The 26,197-nt window shown below is 31.3% G+C and overlaps 1 protein-coding gene across 1 annotated transcript in view; it reads right to left on the bottom strand.

Annotated features, from left to right (window-relative positions):
* The window catches only part of LOC129221894 (structural maintenance of chromosomes protein 5-like), a gene marked incomplete at its 3' end in the record, with an annotated part of 198,620 nt that overhangs the window by 101,894 nt on the left and 70,529 nt on the right, over positions 1–26,197 (bottom strand). Inside the window, 2 exon segments of the mRNA XM_054856266.1 lie at positions 18,383–18,444; positions 22,696–22,870. Coding sequence (XP_054712241.1) covers positions 18,383–18,444; positions 22,696–22,870 — 237 coding nt within the window.

Here is a 26,197-nt window from a genome sequence, read left to right as displayed (position 1 = left end):
CTGTAATGAGCTCCCAGTACTGCTGTCAATAGGAAATTCTATTACTTAAATTAAATCCTGAACGGAGGATACAAGAAATAATGTGACAGTGATTCAAAAGATTACAAATGCTATATATTGTTTAATTTTATAACATGATTCCTTTAATCTATTAAAATAACATCAAATAATTCAAATTTCACTATTAAATATGTTATATTTTTTTGTACTGAGTAAATAAATGAAAAAGTACATGGGAAGAAATGTGTTGGGAGAAGTAACGGAGGCATACAGGTAACCCTCCTTCAGTGAAAAAAACATTAAAAAAATATTATAACATTATTAATTTGTATTGATCATTTTCAAAATTTGTTATACTTTTCTAAATCTCATAAAAAAGCGTTTAAAAATAAATATTTTTGAAACTAACTACCCTGGACCTAAAAAAGGACGTTTTTTTGTAGAATGACCCTAATATTAATATAAAAAAAATTATTTTCTCATTTATTTATTTCGGTAATTTATATATTTGAGCATTGATTTTGAAATTTCAATTTAAATTCACTGCGTTTTCCAGGTTTCAGAGAAAATTTTCAAAATTCCCCAGGTTTTTTTTTTCTTATTCTTCAGGTTTGCCTGTGATGTTGCAACCCAGTCATACTAAAAATAACTGTATTTTTACTCAATGTGCTTTGTTTTGAGAAAATGAAAAGCAAGATCATAAACCAATCACAGATAAAAAAGATTGCTGCATTACCACAAACCACTAATATTGCGTATGACATGTGGCCAAGGGCGCCCATATAGGGGGGGCAAATGAGGGCTCAAGTCCCCCTTATAAATTATAACTTCTCTGCTTTTAGTACTTTTTTCTTTGAAAAAATGTAAAATCATTTCTTCTCCAACCATTAATGAATCATCTATTAAAAATGTCAAACTTTAATAACTCTAATCTGTTCTGAAATCGATTTCCATGGGTAAAATATCTAACCATGCTAAACCATGGCAAAATGTCTGAGCCTCCCCCCCCCCCCTTAAAATTTTGCATATGGGTGCCCATGCATCTGGCATCAATGAAATGTAAAATGAAGCTATAAATACTACGTTCTCAACAAGTTATAATCCATTCTCATACATATAATAACCAAAATCACTGACCGAGTAATGCTCTGACATCACCAACAACTAAATTGCGTTAGATGGCATTATTTCATTGTTGCATTAGTTAAAATTCAGTAATCCTATTTATAATTAGACAAGGTTGGGGAAAAACCCGTTTTTTTTTTGTTTAAAACCAGTTTTTTTGGGTTAAACCGAGTTTATTTGGTTTTAAACACTACTTGTAAGAATGCTTTGATTTTTGGGAAGTCATGAATATGAAATGATTTAATTGTTAATGAATTTTCAATGTTCAAATTTTTACTTAATTACTTGATTAATTAAATAATTAGAAGTAAAATTTCAGTAATTTCATTTCCTCATAAATAATGTTTTCTATAGGAGAAATATTGTTTGAAAATTTTTTACTTCTAAAAAAAGTACCTTAAATTTAGTAAAACGACCTTGGCACAAATAAATAATCAAAGAAATTATTTACTGTGAGAGTAAAGATATATTTATAAATAACCAAGAATAAAATTTTATAAATCAGTTTCCTCATAATTATAGCTTTCTATGATAAATATACAAGTAAATGTGAAATTAAAATCAAGTATTCCAAGCATAGAAAATATTTTGCAGTACGTACAAATGAGTCACAAATTTGATGTACATAACACAACTTAAAAAATCAAAAGATTAACACATATTTTGTTTAAAGATAAAAAAAAAGTTACAGATCATTTAATAATTTATGTAAATGTATCATCGAAAATACTTATACAAATAGAAAATCATTACGTTTTACATTGCGAACATTATTTCTCCTGGTTTAATGCGTTTAGGAATACAATTTCGTTTAAATAAAAATCATTTCAACTAAATCCTCACCAAAAAAGAAAAGACAAGTTCTGAAATTTTTTTCCCAATCCTAATTTATTCCATATTTTTTACAATACAAATCTAAATAATGAAAATAAATATGATGATATATGAAATATTCATATATCATCCCTTTACTATACTAAGATTTAAAAAGTTTTCAAGAGGTGAAAATTTGACATTAAACTTTGTTATAAGAGCACAGAGTTACGCAAATGTTTTCTGCTTTTAAAATTTTAAACATCTTTCTATTTTCTTGCTCAAACTGCGTCGTCTACTGTGGATGCCAAAAAGAGTGCAAAGCTTTTTTCTTTCTTTTTCTTGTCATTTAAATATTCTACAGAGTTTAGACTTACATATATTACACAGATTGCTTAAATGATTCTTGATTTATCTCTATAACTCTTAAGTACTTAAGCAAATTATGTACTAAAATGAAATTTTGGCTGAAATGTTTTTTGGGTTATTTTGAAATGTAAAAAAGAAATGAAAGAAAAATAAATAAATAGATAAATACATCAAACCAGAATTTTTTAACTCTCTAATTTCCGAAAAACATAGTTGGTCTGCTTTATATTTATGTACCTAATAAGAAAAGTTGCATTGATTTAAGAAAGAAAATAAAAACTATTTAACAAATTTGCATTACATTAAAAAAAAAAGTTAGCAAATTTATTAATGTGTAATTTATCTCTAAAGCTTTGCTGGTTACTTTGCACTAATTGGATTTTACATCATCCAATCATATGTAAAATTCATGAAAACATTTGGGGGAAAATAATTTAGTTTTTTTTTTAATAAAAAACATTTTCAAAAAAAAAGTTAAAAAAAAACATTTGGTTTAAACCGTGGTTTGAACCAAACAACCCTGTAATTAGGCGTTGATATCCATAACAAAGAATTGGTAATTAGAATACGAATAAGAAAAAAAATAGGACCAATTTGCATTCATACACATAGTATAAAGATATTACAGTCAAACCGCATTAACATGAAATCGTATTAACGCGAAATTCCGCATAGCGTGAAATAAATGCCATTCCCCCTCAGTAAAGCTACAAATTAGTGTTAAATCAATCGCTTAACAAGAAGAGGATTTAGACGAAATCCTGCATAAGAGGAAGAAAATTTTAAGGTTTTGAAGAAAAAAGGGAAAGAAAATCGCCATATTTTTACATGAAATTACTTTCCAAAGTCAAAAGATGTGAACTTGAATGCAAGCGACATGGATGGCAGCGAAAAAATTCCTCTCCTTGTGTAGGAAAATCGAGAAAATCACGTTGCTTCAAGAAAGTACAAATTTGAACTGTGAACTATGCTTACAGTAAAAAGCTTGGATGAACAGTAAAATCTGCACCAACTGGCTAGCAAACTTAGGAATAAAATTTCATTGTGAAAAAAAAATGTCTAATTCTGGACATCTGTTCTGCCCATGTAGAGGTTTAAGGTATAAATGTGATAAAATGCTTTTTCACCTGTCAACACTGCAGCGAAAATCAGATGTTTGAAAATGCGCTGTCGTAGAGAAATACCTTGTATAGCTATTGCTTGTTTTTTACTTATTTGTGTTTCTTGCTAGGGTGTACATTTTTGTACCAAGGTATATTGGTTCCTATATTTTCTAAAACCCAAAAACAAAAAAAAAAACTTGTCTGTTTACACGAAATCCGGTAAAAGTTGAAATCGGTTAACAAGAAATATTTTGGCGTCCCTGTCGAGTGTGTGTGAACGAGGTTTGACTGTATTTGCAACGCATCCTGTTATGGTATTTTTATTTCTTACCAATGTCCAAGGGCTCAAATGTCAAAATATAACCAGATACAAAAGGATTTTAACAATGTGTAAATTCAAAAATATATTCTGTTGTGAAACATATGATGCATAAAATTTTTCCACAGACAATGTTAAACATTTCTCTTTTATATATATATATATATCTATTTGAGCATGTCAAAATTAACAGGAAATGTTTCTAAAAAAGAAGCAATGTGGGTAATTTTCAAGTTGTTAATAACTATAAACACTCTAAATTCAAAAAAAAAAAAAAAAAAAAAAGAGAGAGAGAGAGAGAGAGAAAGTTTTTTGGGAGAATTCCATGTTTTGCCTCTATTAGATTTTGGGATTTTGAAATCGGGATTCCATATTGTATGTAAAATTAGAGCATACGGAGCAAGATAGAAGCATTCGGATAGAAAAACAAATGTAATTTTACTACCTATAAAATTAGTTTAGAGGAGCTTAATCTAATGTGCACATATGCAAAAGAGAAAATTAAATAAATTAAGCACTCACCGCTAATATCGTTTCTTCTTGTTGAGTGAAGCCAGTATCAATTGTAAGTAATTTTTTATCCCTGGAAGAATAAATAGAGCCTATTAATTAACCAACTTCAAACTAGTATGTTGTGGCCATCACGAAACTTTCTTCTATATTTTTCTTTTTTTTCTGATCCCTCCCCATGCTTGATGAGGAAGCAATATTCCCAACAAAACAAAATTACACACGCAAAAACTTGACGACCATCCCAATGTCTGAATTATTGCAAAAGCAAAGCAAAGAGCGAAAATTGAAAGTTATTTTAAAAGCCTTGCTTGAATTAATTACAAATATTTTATTTGTTAACAAACATAAGATGGTACCAGTTAAAAATTTTAAATCATTGAAATAATATTTCCGATCATTTCTATACAATTAAAATCACGAGAAATAAGCAGACGATAATCCATTACGATTTATCTTTCTTATTGTTGCACTAATAAAGCTATTTTTATTCGCTAAAAAATAATGATAATAAAAATAAATCAGCACCTCTTGGCGCGATTGGCGCCAAAATTGAACCAAAGCCTGTTTACATATGGATTCACATATATTCCAAATTTCAACCAGAACGTAGCATTACTTTTTGAGATAGGGCACTCACAATGGAAAAAAAGAACGGGCGATTGCGCTACTCCCTTTTTAGCTGTTGACACCAAAATAAAATCAGCTTTTATACCCACTAAGGGCTACTTGCCGATAAATTTTTCTTTCATTCCGTTCATTATTTCTTGAGATACATCAGTCACAAATGACGACAAAAAACGTTCTATAGCTCAACCCCCGTTTGAGTTATTGACACCAAAATTGAATCAGCACCTGTTCTTGTTACTGGCAACATATGAACCAAATTTTGTTCGATTCCACCAGTTACTTCCTGAGGAATAGCAATCACGCGTAACTCAAAAAACGTCCCATTGCTCCACCCCCCTTGGAGGAATTCGCGCCAAAAACCAATGGGCACAAGTTCACATAGGGGCACATATGCGTACCAAATTTTGTTTGATTTCATGCGGTAGTTTTTGCTGTAGAGCGGCCACAAAAAACTGGTCACACACAGACGTGACACACATACACACACACACACATACACACACACATACACACACACACACAGACAGACAGACATTTTCCAAAAATAGTCGAAATGGACTCAGCACACCTCAAAACGTTCGAATCCGTCAAAATTCGAAATTCGAAAATTTGCACGAATCCAATACTTTCTTCTATATATTAGATATAGAAGAAAGTAAAAAGAGGCAGTTATCAGTTTATAAAGTATGCATGATTTTTTTTTTTTTCTAAACTCATAATGCCTCACTGAGAAAACCAATTTTGATGTTTCTTTTTTTAATAGATAGAGGGTGGTCTAACTTAGGTTCATCAACTTCGTTGTCACAAAACCAGGGTTGGGTTTTGGACTGTCCTATACTGGTTCAGGACAGGACAGGTGGTTTTTACTGTCTGAAAGTGTCTTAATCTGTCCAAAACATTCTATTGCTAAAAGGGTGTAATCTAATCAATTTATATTTACTGCAATATTCGAAATGCATAAATATAAATATTAATAAGTTTTAATTAGTGAGTATTTGATAATATTTTCTCTGAAACTTTCATTTAAAAATATTTTACTTAAAAAGATTGCCAATAACTTACTTATGTAGCAGTTAGTAGAGCTATGAAAGGAAAGTCACAACACTACCAAGACAACTAATTTTGGTTCCATTTATAACTCAATAGAATGTCATTAAATGTGTGATATTTAGTACAAAAAGAAAAAAAAGCTCAATTTTTTAACTGGTCAGCAGATAAGTTTTACATGATGTTTCATCAAAAATTCTTTTTTGAATAATATATTAAAGAACAATAAATTAATGATTAAATGCAGTAGACCCTCGTTTTACACGGGTTTATTTTACGCAGTTTCGACTATATGCGTTTTAAGATTTGACACCTTCATTTTATTTTACGCGGATGAGTTTCGATTTTACACGGATGCTGCATTGCAAACAAATAAAATTTCCTTTTCTTTCAAAATCCCAACTCCTGAGATTGTAGATGACAAGTAATAAACTGCATTTTGACGTGTTAACTAGCGAGCTTTGGCAACTGGGGACATTTTTTGAGATTGGTTCCAGAGCACTTTCCAGAAGTAAAGTTATTAAACAGGCGCAATTTAGAATTCACAGAAAGAATTTTTAGAAGTGAGACAAAGGGAGAACAAAACCAATGAGAACATCAATGACACACAAGCAAAAGTTTTCACACTGAAAATTTTGAGCCATTCCTAGACAATAACAAATGATCCGATTTGTTAGTCTCGTCATGGAGATTAAGGGAATGATCATGGAAGCGTTAATGAACTACATTGAACTAAAGATTTTTTTTTTATTGCATGCCAAAAGAATAACATAAACAGCTCTTTTTAATGAGCACTAAGGATTGCATTGGAATAAGTACACATTAAACTTATATTATATACACGTGAAATACACCGCCAGCTCAGTCATTTCCAGCCAAGGACTGCAGTTTCGTGCTTATTAGCACTCATCAGCCCGGCATAGGAAAGTGACTGAACTGGAAATGGAAAACCTCTTAAGGAAGCCAAGAGTGCGAAACAAACTGGTAGCTAATATAGAATTAGCAGACTTTAGTCACTTTCCTATGCCGGGCTGATGAGTGCTAATAAGCACGACACTGCAGTCGGGCAAATGGGCGGTAATTTACTGATTATATTATATATATTTATCTACACTGGAATGTTTTTTTTTTTAAATCTACGAAACCTAACTCCTATGTTAACACTATTATTAAGTCTCAATTTACGGGGTTTCGTTTTACGCGGCATTTCCGTAGAACGTAACCCCCGCTTATAACGTAGGTCTACAGTATATACTTTTTTTTAAAAACTTATAGAGTTCCTTGTTTTAAAATTCATATCTTATATATTAAAATGAGCAGTTCTTGTGGGTGTGTGGGTATATATATTTATATTTTGTATTTTGAAAACAGCTCTAACGATTTGGATGAAATTTTGGATTAAATTGTAGTGTGTGTGTTTGTATGCTGTAGCGTGTTAATCTAAGTGTTTTTTCTGTAAAAACGCAATTTTTCACAACAACAACAACAAAAAAGTTTTTTTAATGTAAAGTTGAGTTAAGTTAAGCCTTGAAAATAACTGTGAATTGACACCATAAGGCAGACAGTTTGAAATTATAACAATGAAAATTTGTCTGTGCTAGCTTTAAAATTTCAAACTTGCTTAGGATTGCCAGGCTTGGCTGATATTAGTCACTTTGGCTAATTTAAATCCCATTTGGCTGAAAACAAATTCAAAAGCATTATGTAAGACGATGTTAGGCCTTTTTTTTTTTTTTTGTGAAAGTATTGCTTGACTATCTTATTTTATTTATTTATTTTTTTTTTACACTTCAAACAGTTTTATATGTTTTTTAAATCACGCATCTAAATTTTATTTCGAAAAAACATGTGTCTTGAGACTTTTTCGAAATTGTTGAATTGGTTCATGGATCATCAGCTTTTGTGGATAGCATGCTTTGTGTAGCATTTTCTCGCGTAAAGTGACCAACTATGCTAAAAGTACTTATTCCAAATGAAAATTTTGATTAGGATAAATCGTAAATCGCAACGTAGTATGGAAGGAAGTATTAGGCTCTAAGTTCAAAATCTTATAGTTAATGGCATGAAAATTGTATAGTGGAAACAAAAATGTAACAGGTAGTTAAAAACAAATGTCCACTTAAGAAATAATTTTCATTATGAAAAAAAATGCCGGAGCTTATCTTTATTTTAAAAGATAAAGAACTCCAAATTTCTCTACCAAAAACTGAATACATAAATTAAAACTTTAGAGTGAAAATATTAACATATCATATCAACAACAATTGAATCGATTATTGCAAAAAGAACATAAGTCGCATTTTTTTCAAAATTGAGTCAGCTGTGGTTTTCCCATATTTGTATGTAGAGCAGCGGTTCCCAACCTTTTTAGTTGTGCAGCCCACCAGTTTTGTAGAAAACAACATTGAGGCCCACTATATGTTACTTGCACAGTCAAAACTAACTTTCTTGGGGGGGGGGGGGCATTTGCTGATAACTGTCCTTAAGTGTTAATAATATACCGTTTTAGGATTGAAAGTGTGTTAAAACAAAAGTTCTTGATATGTTAACTCCCTTCTCCACTCATGCTGCACCACTGATATAGATACAGTGACTCCCAAAAGTGTTCGTACACTTTGAAATTATTTAGTAAAACCAAAATAACTCGAAACTGAATTCGAATATGAAGTTCAATATTTTTTCACATCATTCCTATGTCATTCTAAATACAACCCAGTAGTTTTTTCAAAATATTGATGGATCTTCTTTTTGAAATGGGTCAAAAAACGAAGAGACAGAGAAATAACACGCAACAAAAGTCATCGTACACTCAAATATTTTCGAATAAATTCATAATTAAAATCATCATATGTCATTTTTTTATTATTTTTGCATTGTGTTCACCCTTAAAAGACATTTGGCTTTATTGTTTTGTTTATTTATTCCTTAATATTGTGTTTATTACGTTAAAATGGATGGTATTCGTAAAAAACCACAAACACCATTCGAAATTTGAATTTTTTCCCCACAGTAGTGGTAAATTGGTTTGAAATGTCTCTAAATTAGTTAGTTTATTTGTTTGAATAGTAAAGTGCTTGATAAAATGCTTTAAAGAAACGAATCGGACCGAAAACAAGGTAAGAAAAGGTCAACCGGCAAAGCTGACAAAACGTGATCGGAGATTTAAAGTTAAAAAATTTATGAAAAATACACATTTGAGTGCTGTAAAAGTTTCTGCAGAGTTAAATGAAACATTTTACATTTAATTTTCTCCTAAAATTGTTCGTCAAGTTCTCTGATTAGCTGGATTAAATGGGACCTCTTCCCACAGAAACTTTCTTGGCCGTGCGAAAAACAGAAAACTTACGCTTTTCGTCGCAAAATCAATGATAAATAAGCTAAAAACGTTTTAGAATCACGTCTACTTACAGATAAAAATTAATTCAACATTTTTGGTTAAATTGTTGTATAACTGTAAGTAGAAGAAAAAATTAGGAACTTAATCTTAAGAACTTATTTGGATCAGTTAATCAGGACGGTGGAGGTGTTCTAGTGTGAGGGTGCATATCAGCATCAGGACTTGATAGTTTGTAATTTTTTGATGAAATAATGAATCATGCTGTTCCTTTTAATATTTTAAAAACCAATTTTGAACTCTTAGCCAAAAATTTGGTTATTGGAAACAACTTTGTTTTTTATCAAGATAACGATAAGAAGCACACGGTTTTCAACGTTTGCGTCTAGTGCCTCGAAAATTGTCCTAAAGTTTAGATAATACCCCCCCCCCCCAATCTCCAGATTTTAACTTAATGTAACGTATTTAGAGATATCTGGAGGCTAGATTTCGAAAATAGGGCTTTTAAACGAAAATAGAGCTTGAAACAGTAAGACTCGAAGTGTGGTTGAACACTTACTCAGAAATTACGCAAGAAAAAGAAAGAAAAAGAATGAAATCTATTCCAAGACGTTTAAAAGGTGTTATGAATACTGTATGATATTCTAGTAATTAATAACCTAATCAAAAGTTAGATTATTCAATAATATATAGACATTTTATAAAGTGTACGAAGACTTTTGTGAGATAAAATGTCCGGCACTTTTTGGTTTTTGGTTTTTTAAAAATTAAGTTTTTATATTTTTTCAAAACTTTTCATGTAGTTTTGTTAAAAATTGATCATAGGTCTTATAATTAAATACCTATTCCGAAATATTAATTCTAACCAATGGATTGGGGCCTATTTCGTTGAAAGTCGTAGGTGTACGAAAACTTTTGGGAGCCACTGTATACTATACAAGAACAATTTTGAAAAATATTTTCAAGAAAGAAAATAACTTTATTGTATTCTCTTAGCTGGCATATCTGTAAGCAAACTCAAAATCAAGTAATCAAAGCTAAAACTCCATGGGTTTTTGTTTTTCCTCTACGAGGGGGTTGATATCTGGATTGAAACTGTTTAGTTTAATTTTAGTCTGAAATAACTTGCAACATTCAATGCATTTCTACATTTTTTTTAACTGTCTTAATCAAATAGGTAGGTTAAGGAATTCCTGATTCATTAGATTTCATCTTCAATTATAGGAGAAAATGTCCTAAGAAATATGAAAAATCTTAATCCTGAAGTTCCTTATTGGCTATGAGCCAGGGAGAACTTTTGAGTGACGGTACTTCTAATAAGCAAATTTTCGCATAAACGGGAAATGAAGACCCCCAATCTTGATGGTTTAGATTCTCGGCCAGTGTCCAAGGCCCAGTAGCACACTGTTCGCGGCCCAGATGTGGGCCGCGGCCCATGGGTTGGGAACCGCTGATGTAGAGACATCGACTAGTGTAGCAGGGAAGTCAATAATTGTACAACAAAGCACTTTATTTAGGGTTCACATTTTTCGTTTAGTGCAGAAAGGGCACAAGTCCCGGACTTATGCCCTTTCTGCACTAAACGTGAAAGAAGTAATAGTAAGACGTAATGGCAAGATCATAGAACTAGAATTTTTGGCATAATGAAGTAAAAACAAATAACTCCTTTGATCTAGCATCATTTTTGTAACGGTAGGTTTATCAGTTTGGAGGGTTAGGAGAGATTCAAAATCACAGAATCGGAATGAAATTCGCAAATTTCTCAGGGTTTTTTTTTTTTTACATTACATTGACAACTGCGAAAAAACTATGTTTTCAGTGACATATACACTGGTCAAAATCAAAACAACACTGCAGGAGGCTTTTCTTAGAAATACCACTGAAGAAATTTGACAAGATTGCTGATGACTTTCCTTTGAGAGGACATTTCTTTGTCCTTTACGACCGGGATTTTAGGACTGCAAAACGAATGTTAAACAGATATGACAGATTATTACCATGTGAAATCCAATCTCTTATAAGTGAAATTCTGAAATTACATCAAGGTTCAACATCAAATCTGTTGAAAACAATGAATTCTGTAACTGCTAAAACAGGCGCCCTTCATTTTTTAAGAGGATTTATCTCCCAAATTGAGATTTTGGAAGAAGATTCTACTGGGCGACAATTGTTTTCAATTATCAACATTCATGATGCTTAAATATTCGATAGAGCATCAAAGGAACGATTTCAGACTAGCTATTTCATAGATGGTTTTCAAGATAAGATTGCAAAGTAACTCTTGTCGAATGAACTACCTTTGCCAATATTGAGTATAAAGGGAAAATTTTCATATTGTTGGACGAAATAACAAATATCAAGATGATTATTCAGTGCAATTTTGAACATAGTCATACTAATATGTACATCAAACTTGGTACACAAAACTGTACAAAAGAAGGACAGAAAAAAGGTTTCCATGGAGGATGTACTTGATGATTATGAAAAAAGTTTTATACACATGTAAAACTTTTGCTTTATCTCAGTTTGTTAGTTTTATATTTATTAATTTTTTATACTAGACTTTATTATTTCACTGAAACAAGACTAGAGAAAGAGGAAAATACACAATGTATTTTCTTAATATATTGAATTTATGAATACAGACTCACTAATTATTTTTGTCACTTTGTTATATTATTTTTTACCATCACAAATCAGTTTGAAACAAATATGTTTCACTTTATTTACATTTTCATCACTCTAAACTAGTCATCCAGGATATTTATTGCAGAAAGAGCATAAGTCCAAATTTAAAAAATAATTAATTTCAGAGACGAAATGAAGTGTAATTTAAGGTGAGGTAATGATCCTACTCAGGAAGTTCTCAAAAGGTGGGAGCAAACACAGACCTCAACTTTGAAGCTTCAACACCAAATAACTTTCATTTTAATTAACTCAAAAATTTTTGAGTTAAATTATAATACTGTATAGAGACAAGAATTGACATAAATTATGGAAAAATTGCTCTTCAAGTACCCTTAAAAAATATTTTCTTTGCTAAAAGGCACAATTTTGGACATTCAAAATGTTAACTGAGCAAATGTGCCATCAAAAAAAAAAATTTTTTTTTTCATTATTTCCATACTTTTTGAGAAAAAAAAAAGGTATGAATCTTAAACTGAATAATTTTTTGATAATATTTTCCACAAATTAAAGAAGTAAAGACATATTATTTATTTTGTAAACGATTTTAGAAAAAAAGGAAATTGGAAGTTTGATGTATGTTCAAAAGATCTGGAAAATGCTATTATTTGAGAACTGGTGGTGGTGGGACTAATACCCATCTGGTTTAGTGAAACTAGGTCAGATCCATGAGTCCAAAGATGTGCAAGAAGTCCAAGAAAAGCAGTGGGTTGGCCCCAGCCTCCTCTCTGGAAAAACCCAGGCATTGGAGGATGTGATGTGGAGAGAAGGGGGTGTCGTTGCATTTGAGGCAAGTAGGGTAATTCTTTATGCCATCCTCAAAGACCAAGCATCTAAGACTGAGGAAAATCTTGAGAAAGTTGTATGATGAAAGTTGTTTTTCATGACTTCATACCGATTTTCATGATCTTGTCACATGACGAGAATATCGCCATGCTAAGCACAAAAGTTGCATCTGCACTTTTTGTCAAAACTGAGTTACTGTCCCCAAGTGGTTCTTTGTCACATATTTTTCCTAAATACAACATTTTACGGTCATTTGTCAATGGGAAATATTTTTTAAAATATTCTGAAAGAGTTGTATGTGGATCAAATACACTGAGGCACACAGCAATTTCTCATTTTGAACTCAGTTACAGGTACGACTTTTGCGCTAAGAACGGTATAATAGTGCTATTTAAAACCAAACTTGCTAATTTTTGGAAATGAGCATTAGCAAAACTTCTAAGTGAATGTCACTACCTCATCGAAGCACTTACTTGTGATTGAAAAAATATCAGTGTGCACCTAAAAAACTAAATTATTCTTATTTGTCTTCATCATATAAGTTTAAGTAAAATAAAAATACAGTGAATAAAATATAATAATACTTAAATGTTTATTTATTTTTTTTTAAACAGGCAGAATGATAATGAGTCGTAACTAAGTTTCAATAAATTTGCTCCAAAGGCTTTGCAAGGCTTCCCCTTGCCTTTTAGTGTCAACAGTGCATTTAACCATCCACATAAATTGACAGTATTTTGGTTCTTTAAATTAAAGTCAAATTCTTTAGTAAATTCATATTTCTAAACCAGCTATTTTATTTTCAAAAAAAAAAAAAAAAAAAAATCAGTAAGGTAAAAACCCCAGTAATTGGCACTTTAAGAGTTTGTCCTTAAACTTACCTCTGTTTTCAGTACTTAGAAAAAAAAAAAATACTCTCTAGCAAATATTTTTGTCTCAAAGAGTGCACATCTGTGCATCTATTTGGTTCACTAAAATCAAAAATATTTTAATCGATACTTGTATAAAAATATGTATATAAAAAGTTACCAAAATCCCCAGTAATTGGCACCTGATACCCCAGTGTATGACACCTTGTGATCCAGTAATTGGCACATGTTAATAGAACTGGAAAATCACTTTACTTTTTACTTTTAAATTACATACAAATTTTATCATCATAAGAAACATGAGTAATGATAATGAAAAGTAGGTAATCTTCTTTACTAATAATAAAGCTGAAAGTCTCTCTGTCCGGAGGCTGTCTGGATGTCTGTAGGATGTCTGTGACGCGCATAGTGCCTAGACCGTTCGGCCGATTTTCATGAAATTTGGCACAAAGTTAGTTTGTAGCATGGGGGTGTGCACAGGGGCGGCATTTCAGCACTTCGTTTGGGGGGTCGAGTTTCTTGAACATGAATTTCCTCAGAACGGTATAAAATACGTATTGTTTTTCACAAGAACTGATAATTAAATGGTTTTAATGTTAAGAATAATTAGGTTTGTAAAGAACAATTAAAATTTTTTCGACCGAAGCTTTAAATTTATTTTGTTATAAGTTATCTCACAAAATATCTCGGTACTAGTTTTTATTTTTTGGTAAAGTTTTAATCTGCTATTTTTGGAGTCAGGAAGAACAGAAAATTTTGTAACTATAGTTAATCAATATCCAATGACTTAATTTATTGCCAGTATAGCTAAAGAGGAAGGTCTTGCTTTGCCTCATTGCGCTTCGAAGGCAATTCTCTAACCTCCTGAGACACGCAAGTCAAAATTGGTTGACGTTCAGTTCTCCTACAACTTTCTGGTTGTGTGCGTAGTTTTTTACACCGATGAAGAGGCTCCATTTTTGTAGCCTTGAAATAGCTATATGCTGTATTTTCGTGTAAATTTGTGCTTTATTTACATCGATTTTTCAATTTAATCACGGAAGTCATCTTTCAAATGACTGACCTGATTGGAACAGTCAAAAAACAATGGAAGCAAGAAAGTTATGTCAAAAAGCACATTTCCTTTAGATTCCTCTCTTTAAAATAACCAAGAAAGCTTTTTAAATAGGCTAGTATTTATTTTGTGTCATTAAAAAGTATAATCACAATTCACAAAACAATTCCTCTTCCCTCATGCTATTACTTATAAGTGTAATATTTTCTTTTTCGCTTTCTATAACCGACCTACATAATATTGAAGTTAAGACCAATAATAAATATATCTCATTAAATCCTGTCTCAATTTCTTGAGAAACTGAATTGATCAGTTTATTCAAAATATTGATTTAATATTTTGACTTAAACTTCATTTGGGTTTTGTCACCTCTTCCACATTGGCATACATTAAAAACTGTTACGAAAAGTTCTGTCACAAAGTTCCACACCTGGTTCAAGTATGCATTAATGCAAAAATTACTAAGAGTTTCAATTGTCAATCCAAGAACTAAGATTAGCGAATTAAAATTTTTATGATAGAGTGTAGCATTTATCAAAAAAAAAAAAAAAAAGCTCCGCAGTATAAATAAAGTAAACAAAAAATTCAGACAAAAGCATACATATTAAAATGACATCAAATTTTTTATCAATGAAAAGGTCGCTTTCCAGTAATTCTTCCAGGGGGCTTTTATAACTCTTGAAGACCATCTTGTGTCACTTGGAAATTGTCAAGTAAAGAGCCTCAAGATACATTTGTTGATGTGAAAGTATTTTTTGATGTGAGATGTTTTTCAAACATAGCATATCTTTACAAAAAGGTCCCATGAAAGCATATGATATACCGAGTTGCTAAAATGTGTTTCTAGTACATGGCGTCAATGAACACTTACTAGCTGAACATTAAGTTATAATATGAGCATAAAAATTTATGTAAAATGACATGGAATTTACGCGTAAAAATTGCACAGACTCTACACTGTACGGGTATCTCATACAAGATGCTCCATCATAACATAGATTACTCAATTTTGAAATATTTAACCCATATGAAGCGATTACTTCTTTAATTAAGGCAAACACTTATCCTCCATCAGTTTTTTCTGTTCTGAAAATTCAGGCAAATGATTTTCTAAGTTATCTAAATTGAATTTTACCATTTTATATTATTCTTAGTGAAAAATTTGGGGGTGCAACCGTCCCCTCTCGCACCCCCTATTTGCCGCCCCTGGGTGTGCACCTCAAAGCGATTTTTCGAAAATTCAATTTTGTTCTTTTTCTATTCCAATTTTAAGAACAAAATTATCGTAAGATCGACGAGTAAATTACGAAATTATCATAACGTGGAACCGTAACATGGGTACAAGCCAATTAGAGAGAAAATTCGCCACATAGGCGAACCAAAAGACCTTTTAATTTTTCTATTACAGGCAAAGTCGTGCAGGTACCACTAGTTTTATATAAATTAATGCTAAATCACACTTCATGTTGGAAAAGTATTTTAGAGAAATAAAAACATAAATTTGGAATGTTCCATGGACAAGATATTGAAATTAATGCTGTTTCATCCTTCGGTTTACAGTTTTGATTTTACGAATGCTACCAAGTTAGGTTTGCCCAAAGTATAGTTAAAAACTCATATAGCATACTTTTTTGCATAAGTTTTCCTCTTTTTTATTTATCAAATGCAACAAGTCGGTTTTCTTTCTCTTGAAAAACCACCCGCTGCAGGCGGCATTGAGATACCATAGGTGACGAACGGGGGTTAGCGAGCGAATCGAGCAGAGGACAGAGCCCCCAGTATAAAATCAATTACTGACTAACTTTCATTTGGATTTTTTTCTGGTGAAAGTCACTCCAATTGACAAAAAGCTGCAACTTCAAAAATTGATGATTTTGATGTTTTTTTTTTTTTGACAATTACTGTACAAAAGCTATCGATTTCAATTTCCGCTTTATCATATTCGTAATCTACGCAAAAAACTGAAGATAATGACACCTCACTCAGCTTTATCGCGGAAATGACGCTATTTCCCCAGTACTTTGCACACATGCCAATTACTGGAGACTAGCAAAATTGAAGCACCAGTAAATGGCACCCATGATTATTTTAAATTTCCAAATAGGGACGAAAATATACTTCTACACAATTAAAGTAACACCTTTCAACTAAACAAAACTTTTGACAACGAAAATTTAAAATATATTTTAAGTCAGATTTTAATGGATTTATGTGCATGCTTCCCTTAAGCCAGAGAAGAAGCTTTTGTAACAAAAATGGCTGATTTGACACAAGCCACAATTGTTTCTCTTTCCTACGAACTGATGTCATTTAGTAACATGTATTGAAGTTATAATCTTTAAAATTAATGTACATTCAGTTGGTACATAGCCTTCTTTTCTAAAAAAATTGGATACGAGTCTTTTTTTAGGAGATTTTTGTTGGAAGTGCCAATTACTGGTGCCGTGCCAATTACTGGGGATGTTAGCCTAGTGAATAAATCTTCAGATTTCAAAGTAGTTGTTTATTTAGTTGCACATTTTTAAATGCATATAAATTAATAGGTTCAGAAATTTTAGAACATAGTGTTTGGTTCTTGACGTTGAACGTAGCAGTGGGTCGCATGGATTAGTTTTACGGGTCGTGTTTTAGAGCATTAGAGTTCAACTATTTCTTTATATTATCGCCTGATTAAAGATCTTTATTTTCTAAAACGTTCAACAAATTAAGATTAACTCTGATAAATTTAATAATTAAGTTTTTACAAGTGATGGAAACAAACTCGGAAGCAATTATATTGCATTTTTTGAGTTGGCGTGGTAAAATCAAGAATGTGCAAGTTCGCTAATACAATATATAAAATATAAAGTGTTGAAAATAACAGTAAATTCAAAATGAGGGATGTACAAGTAGTAAAATCACATTGAAAAAAAAAAGACGAGTGGCTGCTACAGAAGTGGAAGCAATGAGATTTTAAAATTCAGATTTGTTTTTGCGATCGTTCAATTTTCCTGTTTTAATAGCTTTTACTGTTAAATCACTCAAGATTTTTAATTCTCTTTAAGTTACTGTTAATTTCTCTTTGCCCAGGAAATTTCTCCATGACTTTAAATAAATTTCCATGACTTTGAATAAAAATTTAAATTTTTCATGACTTTTCCAGGTTTGAAATTAGATTATATTTTTCCCACGACTTTTTAGGATTTCCATGATTCATATGAACCCTGCTGTAGGTGCTAATATTAAGTTTTTTTGACCACTCAAAATTGAACAAAAAATTGTTCAGGTCAAAAAATGAAATTTGGGAGTTAGGTGTCCTTGCAGAGATCTTTCGGGGAAAAAAAGTTTGTTCAAATCAGACAATTCTTTCAAAATCAATTAGGGGGAGGGGGGGGGGGGGGCAGACAGACTGACCAACACATTTTCCCATCTCAACACCCTGCTTTTTAATTTTTCAATATTTATTTCATCAATTTTTGACTTCCTCTTGTTTTTAGTGGTATTTCAAAGATGCATTTAGCCTTTTTTCAAGCTTTTCCTCTTTTTTTGACGTTTACTGGGAAAGAAGGCTAAAAATGGAAAGAGTATTTCTACAAATGACTGTATCTTCTTTCCTAATTGCAGTAGAATGAAAATTTTAAAACCGCTGTAAAGTGAAAAAATAGAATTTTTTATTGATATATTATGTGAAATCTCACAGATTAAGGTTTCAAGAGGGTTCTCGCCATTGGGCTAAACGTGAGAATATTATAAAATACTTACATAATGTTATCCTTCATATAGGACCATGCTTTTTGACCATATCTTGATTGTCTACCACTGATCTGGAAAACAAAACAAATTAGTATAAGTAATGGTTATGAGCTAAATTTAATATTGGTTTTGTAGTTTGAAATAAATAAATAAAGCAAGCTGTGAATAATAAAAGCCTTTTAATAAACTTAGCAATCTGTGGTTATCAAGGGTGGTTGTGGGTTCATGAAAAAAAAGAGAGAGAAAATCAAATGGGGGGGGGGAGGTTGGGGAACCTTTTTTTTTTTAAACTAAGACAACTAACACTTAATTATACAAAATGTCTGTATATGAAAAAAAGTTACGCCGAAGAAATTGAAATTATGTCTGTGGCTGGCCTGCAACCAGCAGATCCCATAGCACCTACATAGCACCATATCAAAAAAATCAAAACTCACCAGATTTTCTTTGTCATAGTGCGGAAAAGTTGTGATCTCCCATTATTAAAATGCATGCGAAATCTAAAAATTCTAGGTCAGGAGTCGATCCAGTTTTTTTTTTTTTTTAAATACTTTTGTAAAAAAGAAATTATTGTGTATTTCCCTTTTTTTTCTGAAAAAAGTTATATCAGGCAAAAATTTAAATGTATGCAACAGTTAAAAATTTAAATGTAGACAATGTTTTTTTTTTCCTCAGAAAAATCTCTGATACGATACTTTTTGATCATGTTTTGCTGAAAATCCTGACATTCATTACCAAATTGATCATAGTTGAAATCCATGATTTCCCATCACTTTTCAGGTGCAAGGACACCTTGTTATTTAATTTAAAAGTATTTCATCATTAAAACAAAATAAACCAGCGCTTCAAGTTTGAAACAGCGCTGAAGGTCAAGACTCTAAAATTTTCTGCACTGAAGGTCAAGACTCTAAAATTTTCTAAGTGGCCAGTAGCCACTATAGATCTAAAAAATATAGTAGCCATCACGGTTTGACACTATTATAACAAAATAAAAAGAGATCCTTGCTCATTCTAAAAAAGAATTACTTAATACTTTTTGTTTACAAAAACATGCATTTTGGAAAATTTAAGTTAAAATAGGCACAATTCAAAAAAAGAATTGTGTCAAAACAAATGAGAAGTTGGCAGGAAACTGCATTTTAGATGAAATAGTTTTTATTAATTCATAGCAAAGCCTCCAAAGCAATGGGGATCAAATGCAATTGTACAGACAAAATTTCAATTTTCAAGAAACCATTAATTTAAAAAAAACATGATTTATGACACATTTTATGTTATTTTCAATGGTTGCGTTGAGATAAGCATCTAATTCTGTTTTAGAAATTTAGCCAATCAATAGTTTTGTCTATTTTGATCTTGCGAATGAGCAAACATGAATTGATTATTTCAGAAAGGGTGTAAGTTCAATGGATTCTGGCAGGACTTGCGCCCTTTCTGAAATAATCAATTTACATGGTGACTAGGGGACCAAAAATTTAAGATAATAGATTTTTGAATTTGTTGCATAAAAAAAATTATAAATAATTAAAAATTCTCAAAATATCACAATTCAGATGAAATGTTCAGTTTTAAGCGCATTAGAGTCTAAAGCAATCAGGATAAAATAATATTCTGAAGATACAATTTGAAGGAAAAAATTTGGGTTTTTCAAGAAAATAAGAGTTTTCCAAGAAAGAAAAGAAAGAAATTTTGGCACATTTTGTGTTATTTTCGAAAGTTTGCATAGCAATAAACTTCCAATCTCATTTTTGAAAACTTAGGCACTTAAAGAGGCTTATCTACTTCCATCTTGGAAATGATTAAAATGGCAACTACACCAAACATTAAGAAAAAGAAAATACAGCATAGGATTCAGCAATTCGCGGTTTGACTTTTCGCTATTATAGAGCATGGAACTAATAAAAATATGAAGGAATTTTATTTGTTTGCCTCTTAGAACAGTATAGTAAACATCAAAAATGTAAAAAATCCCACCCCAATAGTGGATGCAAAGATATTGTAATTTTCAAAATGAAGGTTTCAAAAGTAAAAAAAAATTAACATAAAAAATCCCATGAAGTTTTAATAAACTAATAATTTCAAAGCTCTCTCAGTCAAAAATTATCTTCTAAATAAGTCCAAGTCATTTTTTCCTTATAGAAATAAGTAACACTTCCTTGAGTTAAATCAGTGATTTTTTTGAGAGTTCTTCGCAGAGTACAAACAATACTGTAAATATTTTTCATTTTTTCTTTATGTTCAGTAAACAATGAAAATTGATGTTTATTAAATTTTGTCAAATGAGCTGAAGTGTGCATCATGACTTCTTTTTACGCCAATTAAATGATAATAGTGCCTTGGAGAAAGCAAGAAAATGATTAAAATATTTTCACTCCCAGTTTGTCGCAGACCAATACAAAAAAAGCATAAGGATTAATTTTCCTAATTTGAACAACTAGCATTCTCGTGCCCGGCATTGTTCGGGGTAATAGAATTAGCAGGGGGATAACACTGCTTGGTGCATCTAGTAATGAAAATCCCATGTAATAATTACTTATTACCTATATTTTTTCTAATTTTAGGAGGGTCCCGGGGTCCCTGGACTCCTTATATATATGTATGTCCTTCTCCTCAACCAAACCTCAAGTGTCATTAATGATCCTTTTAAAGTACTGTTTTTTTTACCCGAGCAATGCTGGGTACAGAATATATATATATTATCTCAGGACATTGATTTTTATCATTTACGTTTATGATGTGAAATAAAACTTAAATGCTTTATGTATTTTATGTGATGATGTTCTTAAAAACTTCGTTTCCAATTTGGAAAAAGTGAAAGCGAAATTCAGAAACATTATTATTTGACTTGAGAAAAGCCTCGAAGAATCATGTGAGAAACAAAAACAATATCAAATTTAAAATTCGCTAGCGACTAAAAGTTGAGATGAAATACTGAATAATGATTTGAATGGAGGAAAGAATTCGAAAATAAGGGATTTAAATTTCAATTACAGATTTTAATTTCTCAGAAATTAAGAGGTTTTAATTAATTTCTCTCGACCTAATTGATATTTCGAAAAATCTTTTCTTAGTGGATACTTTCATAATCATGTGGACATGCCTGCCAAATTTCAAGTCTGAGGTATCAGCGGTATTGGCTGTGCGTTGATGTGTATATATATATATATATGTATATATATATAATGGCAGGCATGTCCACATGATTATGAAAGTATCCACTAAGAAAAGATTTTTCGAAATATCAATTAGGTCGAGAGAAATTAATCAAAACCCCTTAATTTCTGAGAAATTAAAACCTGTAATTGAAATTTAAATCCCTTATTTTTGAAGGCTTTCCTCCATTCAAATCATTATTCAGTACTTCATCTCAACTTTTAGGCGCTATATATATATATATATATATATATATATATATATATATATATATATACACACACACAATAGATAACTCTCTAAATATGGTAAATAGCGCCAAATTGAAAATACATTCGAAAAATAATTTTTTTTCACCAAATTTGCTGTCAACTTGGCGATTTGCCATTCGCCAGGTTGGCGACAAATCTTGGCCAAAAGCTAGGCGATGTATCTCCAAATTACCACCTCTCTTGAGCTTGCATTGAAATTAACACTGATTTCCCCCCAAAAGGTGTAAAACTCCCCTTTTGGAACATCCCAATACAACCAAAAGGGAAGGTTCACAACTAGAACCCACATGGAGTCGACATACCAAATTTTTAACTTTCTACGACATACCTTTTATAGTTCTGCAAGATACATACATACATACAGACGTCATTAGAAAACTTGAGGTAATTGATTCGAAGATCATGATGATGTATGTTTTGGATGTCCATATGCTCTTAAGTACATATGCATGTGCTGTAGGGCCAAAAAACAGCAACTCAGCATTCATTCGGGGGTGAGCAAAATGGAAATTTAGGACGATATTTGAGTGAACATTTTTCGTTAATATAATGCTTCCTTTACTATGTAAAAGGAAGTGAAAATGTCATTACATATTGTAGCATTACGCACTATATTGTACGTTATGTGCATACTTATTGTATAACCACTTTATTTTTTTGATTAAATGGTATACTATTTGCCTAAAGTGTGTTTGCTTGGAAACTCAAAAATCCAAACAACCTAAGGTCCCAATCAATTCGTGTTTTTGACATTGTGCTGTATTTATGAATTTACTGAAGTAAAATTGCTTTTAGTTGTATTTTAAAGCTGAATGAAAAACATATTAGTAACAGCTATAGACATAATTTAAGCAAAAATAAAATTAAACCAGTAATTCAATAAAAAGAAAGAAATACCTTATTAGCAGGAGTATATATTAGTCTAAATCTTTCCAAGAGATATTCTATATTCCTTTCAGCATCTGCAGTGCATACAGGTATTCTATGCACATTAAAGCAACGGCATAAATATCTCATTACAGGATCAGGACAGGTGAATAAGTCGCGGATGAATGACCTGAATCCAACTTGCCTACAGTAAAAGAAAAATAAAACACTCATTAGAATGACATCCCACTACTGAGAATCTTCCATTTTAGTGCATCCAATGTAAGAAAAATGTAATGTTCATTTGCTATTCCATCGATGCAATGTAGTTTTAACACCTGTTAGAAACTGAACTTTGAAATACAATATACATAATCTGTCCAACAAATACCCGAACTCATGCAATCTAGCGGCCATGACGTGGACTATACTCCCTCTGTCGGCGATAGTTGCCCGACATCCAATGAGCTGTCAGCTTGGCAGATTGCCAAACTGAGCGCATGTTGCAAGTTATGTAGTTCCTGTTGTTCTTGTTTTTACTGTTCGCAGGGGTCAGAGTGGTGATTTCAAAAATTTTAGGAAGCAATTTTGATAAATTTTAGGACATTTTTAGGGCAACAAATAACAAGTTTTTTTTTTAAACTTAAATGCAATTTATATGCTTGATTTTCATAGGGGATGATAAAAAGTTTCAAAATCAATCTTGATAATTACAAAAGAATATTCAATCTTTTATTCGTTAACACAGTGACCAGTATGAAGTATAAATATATACTACATACCAGTAGGATACATGTATGTCCAATTGCTTCTTTACTTGCCTTGTTCTTGTTGAAAAACATATCCTTAATAAGGAGGGATTAAAAGTAGGGCGAGGGAAAAATTTATTACATGCTTAACTTTTATCAGGTAATTTGATACTTTTTGATACCTCAGAAACATCAAAATATCCTTGTAAATGCATATAAATTATTTAAAGATGCAAATGAATATTTTTTCTTTAAGGCAACTAAAACTAAGAAAACCTCAGCTTATGAAATTTGATATTGTAGTGACTTTGGAACAAAAGTTTTGGATTGCTTCATCATAACCTATTTCTTTTCAGGGGAAGGCAAAGAACATAAAATTTAAAATAGCTTGATTTTTCAAGTTACTTGTCAACCAATTATGTCTCGCCAGATCAGCATGAGATAATACGTGTGAAAATCCTTGATTCTCAATATTGGAAGGATAATGTACAAACAGAACAAAATGCTTTTTATTGATCCTTTTCTGCATGGCATCATGTGCTGATTTTGCATATCTTTCTGTCTGTTTTTTTCCAGCCACAAGGAAGAGAATTTTGTTTTCCGTGGCATTTTAATGAAACAAATTATTATTCACATTTTAAAGAAAAAAAAGGTAGTGATAAAATAAAAAAATTATATGTACAAGAAATAATTTAACTTCACTGAACAGAAACACAAAGCAAACTGACTCTTTGAACTGGAAGAACAAGCTAATGCTCAGACTACAACACAAGATAAGCACTATAAAAACAAATAATACTTACCATCTGGGAACAATCAATTTAAATTTTGCTCTAAATGTATTTTTTGAACCAAGTGTTTGTATTTATGTTCTTATTTTATTTTATATCTTTTTGGCAGAAGAGAAATAACTTCAAGAGTTACTAAATATAGATAAAACAAACAGCTTTATATTGAGCATCTGTTTTGGCTAATTGCATCCCCCATTCCCTACCCATCTCCAGAAAAAAAGCAGCAGCACCATAGGTTTTTCTTTCTTTATTAGAAACAATTTCTTAGTGTCTACAAAGTTAATTTTGTCCTAAAATACAGGCATATCATGATGGTTTCATTTTTAGGATGAATTTCATTTTTCTGTGGAAGTAGGGAATATAATGTGAAACTTTTATGAATTTTAGGACAAAACTCAAAATTTTAAGAATTTTAGGACAACTCCTACCCTTGTGTTTGTTGAAAATGGAAATTGATGAAATCACGGAAATTGATGAATTCACAGTTTTTAATGGTTTGAGAGATTGTGTGCGACCAAATTTGACTCAAGGCGATGGATGGATCCTTCACTATGACAATGCATCAGCACATTCAGCATTGATTGTTTGCTAGCACCATGCAACTTTTTCCTATTCTCAAAATGTAAAAATGTGATGAGGGGAAAACACTGGGAAGATATGGATTCAATAAAGCGAGAAATGACAAGACGCATAGCTGCTGAGGATTTTCAAAGGTGCTTTAAAGATGGGATAAGTGCATAGCAACAAATGGAGAGTACTTTGAAGAGAACAAAATCAATGTGGACTAAATTTTGCAAAATAAAATTTTTTATGGCCTCAGTTCGCATATTTATTGGACAGACTAAGTAATGTTCTAACTTAAGTTTCACCTTTTTTGTAATTCTCAAGACTATCTACTAAAACCAGTGACAATGATGACAAGAAGCACAGTTTGGCCCAAGCACTGAATACCAAAGCTTTGGTTGATTGTCAGTCAGAGATTCAGACAAAGGTTGGGCTTCTACATTCATTGAGCTTTAAGAATCAAACATAGAATAAATCAGAGATGAGAGTGGTAAGAGAGCAAAAAGGATGAAATCCAAAAGTTCATTACAAAGACATGCAGGAAGGAATATATCTAAAAATTCATCAAATAGGCTTCCAGAAGAGATGACACCCGAAAATTCAACAAAACGGTGTCTGATTTACCAATTTTAAAGATACAAAGAAAACTTTCTCTTCCTAAATTGCTTCAAATATTTCCAAAGAACTTCTTAAGATTGCACATATTGTTTGTTCTCAAAATTTCAGTTATAAAAAGCATCAGGACTTTGTCTTGGATACAAAGAAAAAATAACAGGTGCGTTAACTAAGTACTTTAGCCTATATTTAAGAAAAGAATTTATATTAAACCTATAACAAAACTCATCACTATAAAAATATTTAAAAATCTTTCTGAGTCTTTTTTTCTTCAGTTTTTAAAATTTGACTATGTGCTATGCAATACAATGAAAATTGGATACTTTAAGAAACATCAGCTTTCAATCAAAAGATGAATTAAAGATCACTGAAGTTACAATGTTAGTTGATGACTATATAGTATGACTTCACAGTAAGAAAACTATGAAATCCCAAAAACTTTCACACACAGACCATTTGGGATTCTCTAAAAATATTTTACATGTTTTCTTAAATGCATCAAAAGAATGAACATGCAAAATTTTGTAAAAACTCAAGCATGGTGTCAAACCACATTTATTTTTTATTTATTTATTTTGGGGGGAGGGGGGTAGGGTTAATTTTACATGGTATGAACAAGCAACTAAAATAATGTTAATAAATAAATAAATTACTTAAGTTATGAACAAAATGAGCTGAGTTGTGGTGGCATATTATAAAGTACTTCAATACCTTTCAAAATAATTGAAACATTTTCAGGATGCAAAAGGGTTAAAATTTCAAAGAAGGCATGTAGTTTTCAGCAAGGCACCCGTTTCTATGTCGTAATGTTTC

The sequence above is a fragment of the Uloborus diversus genome, chromosome 5 (assembly GCF_026930045.1).
Source record: "Uloborus diversus isolate 005 chromosome 5, Udiv.v.3.1, whole genome shotgun sequence".
Taxonomy (NCBI): Eukaryota; Metazoa; Arthropoda; class Arachnida; order Araneae; family Uloboridae; genus Uloborus; species Uloborus diversus.
The sequence above is the reverse complement of the archived record's forward strand: the minus strand, read 5'-3'. Positions and strand labels throughout refer to the sequence as shown.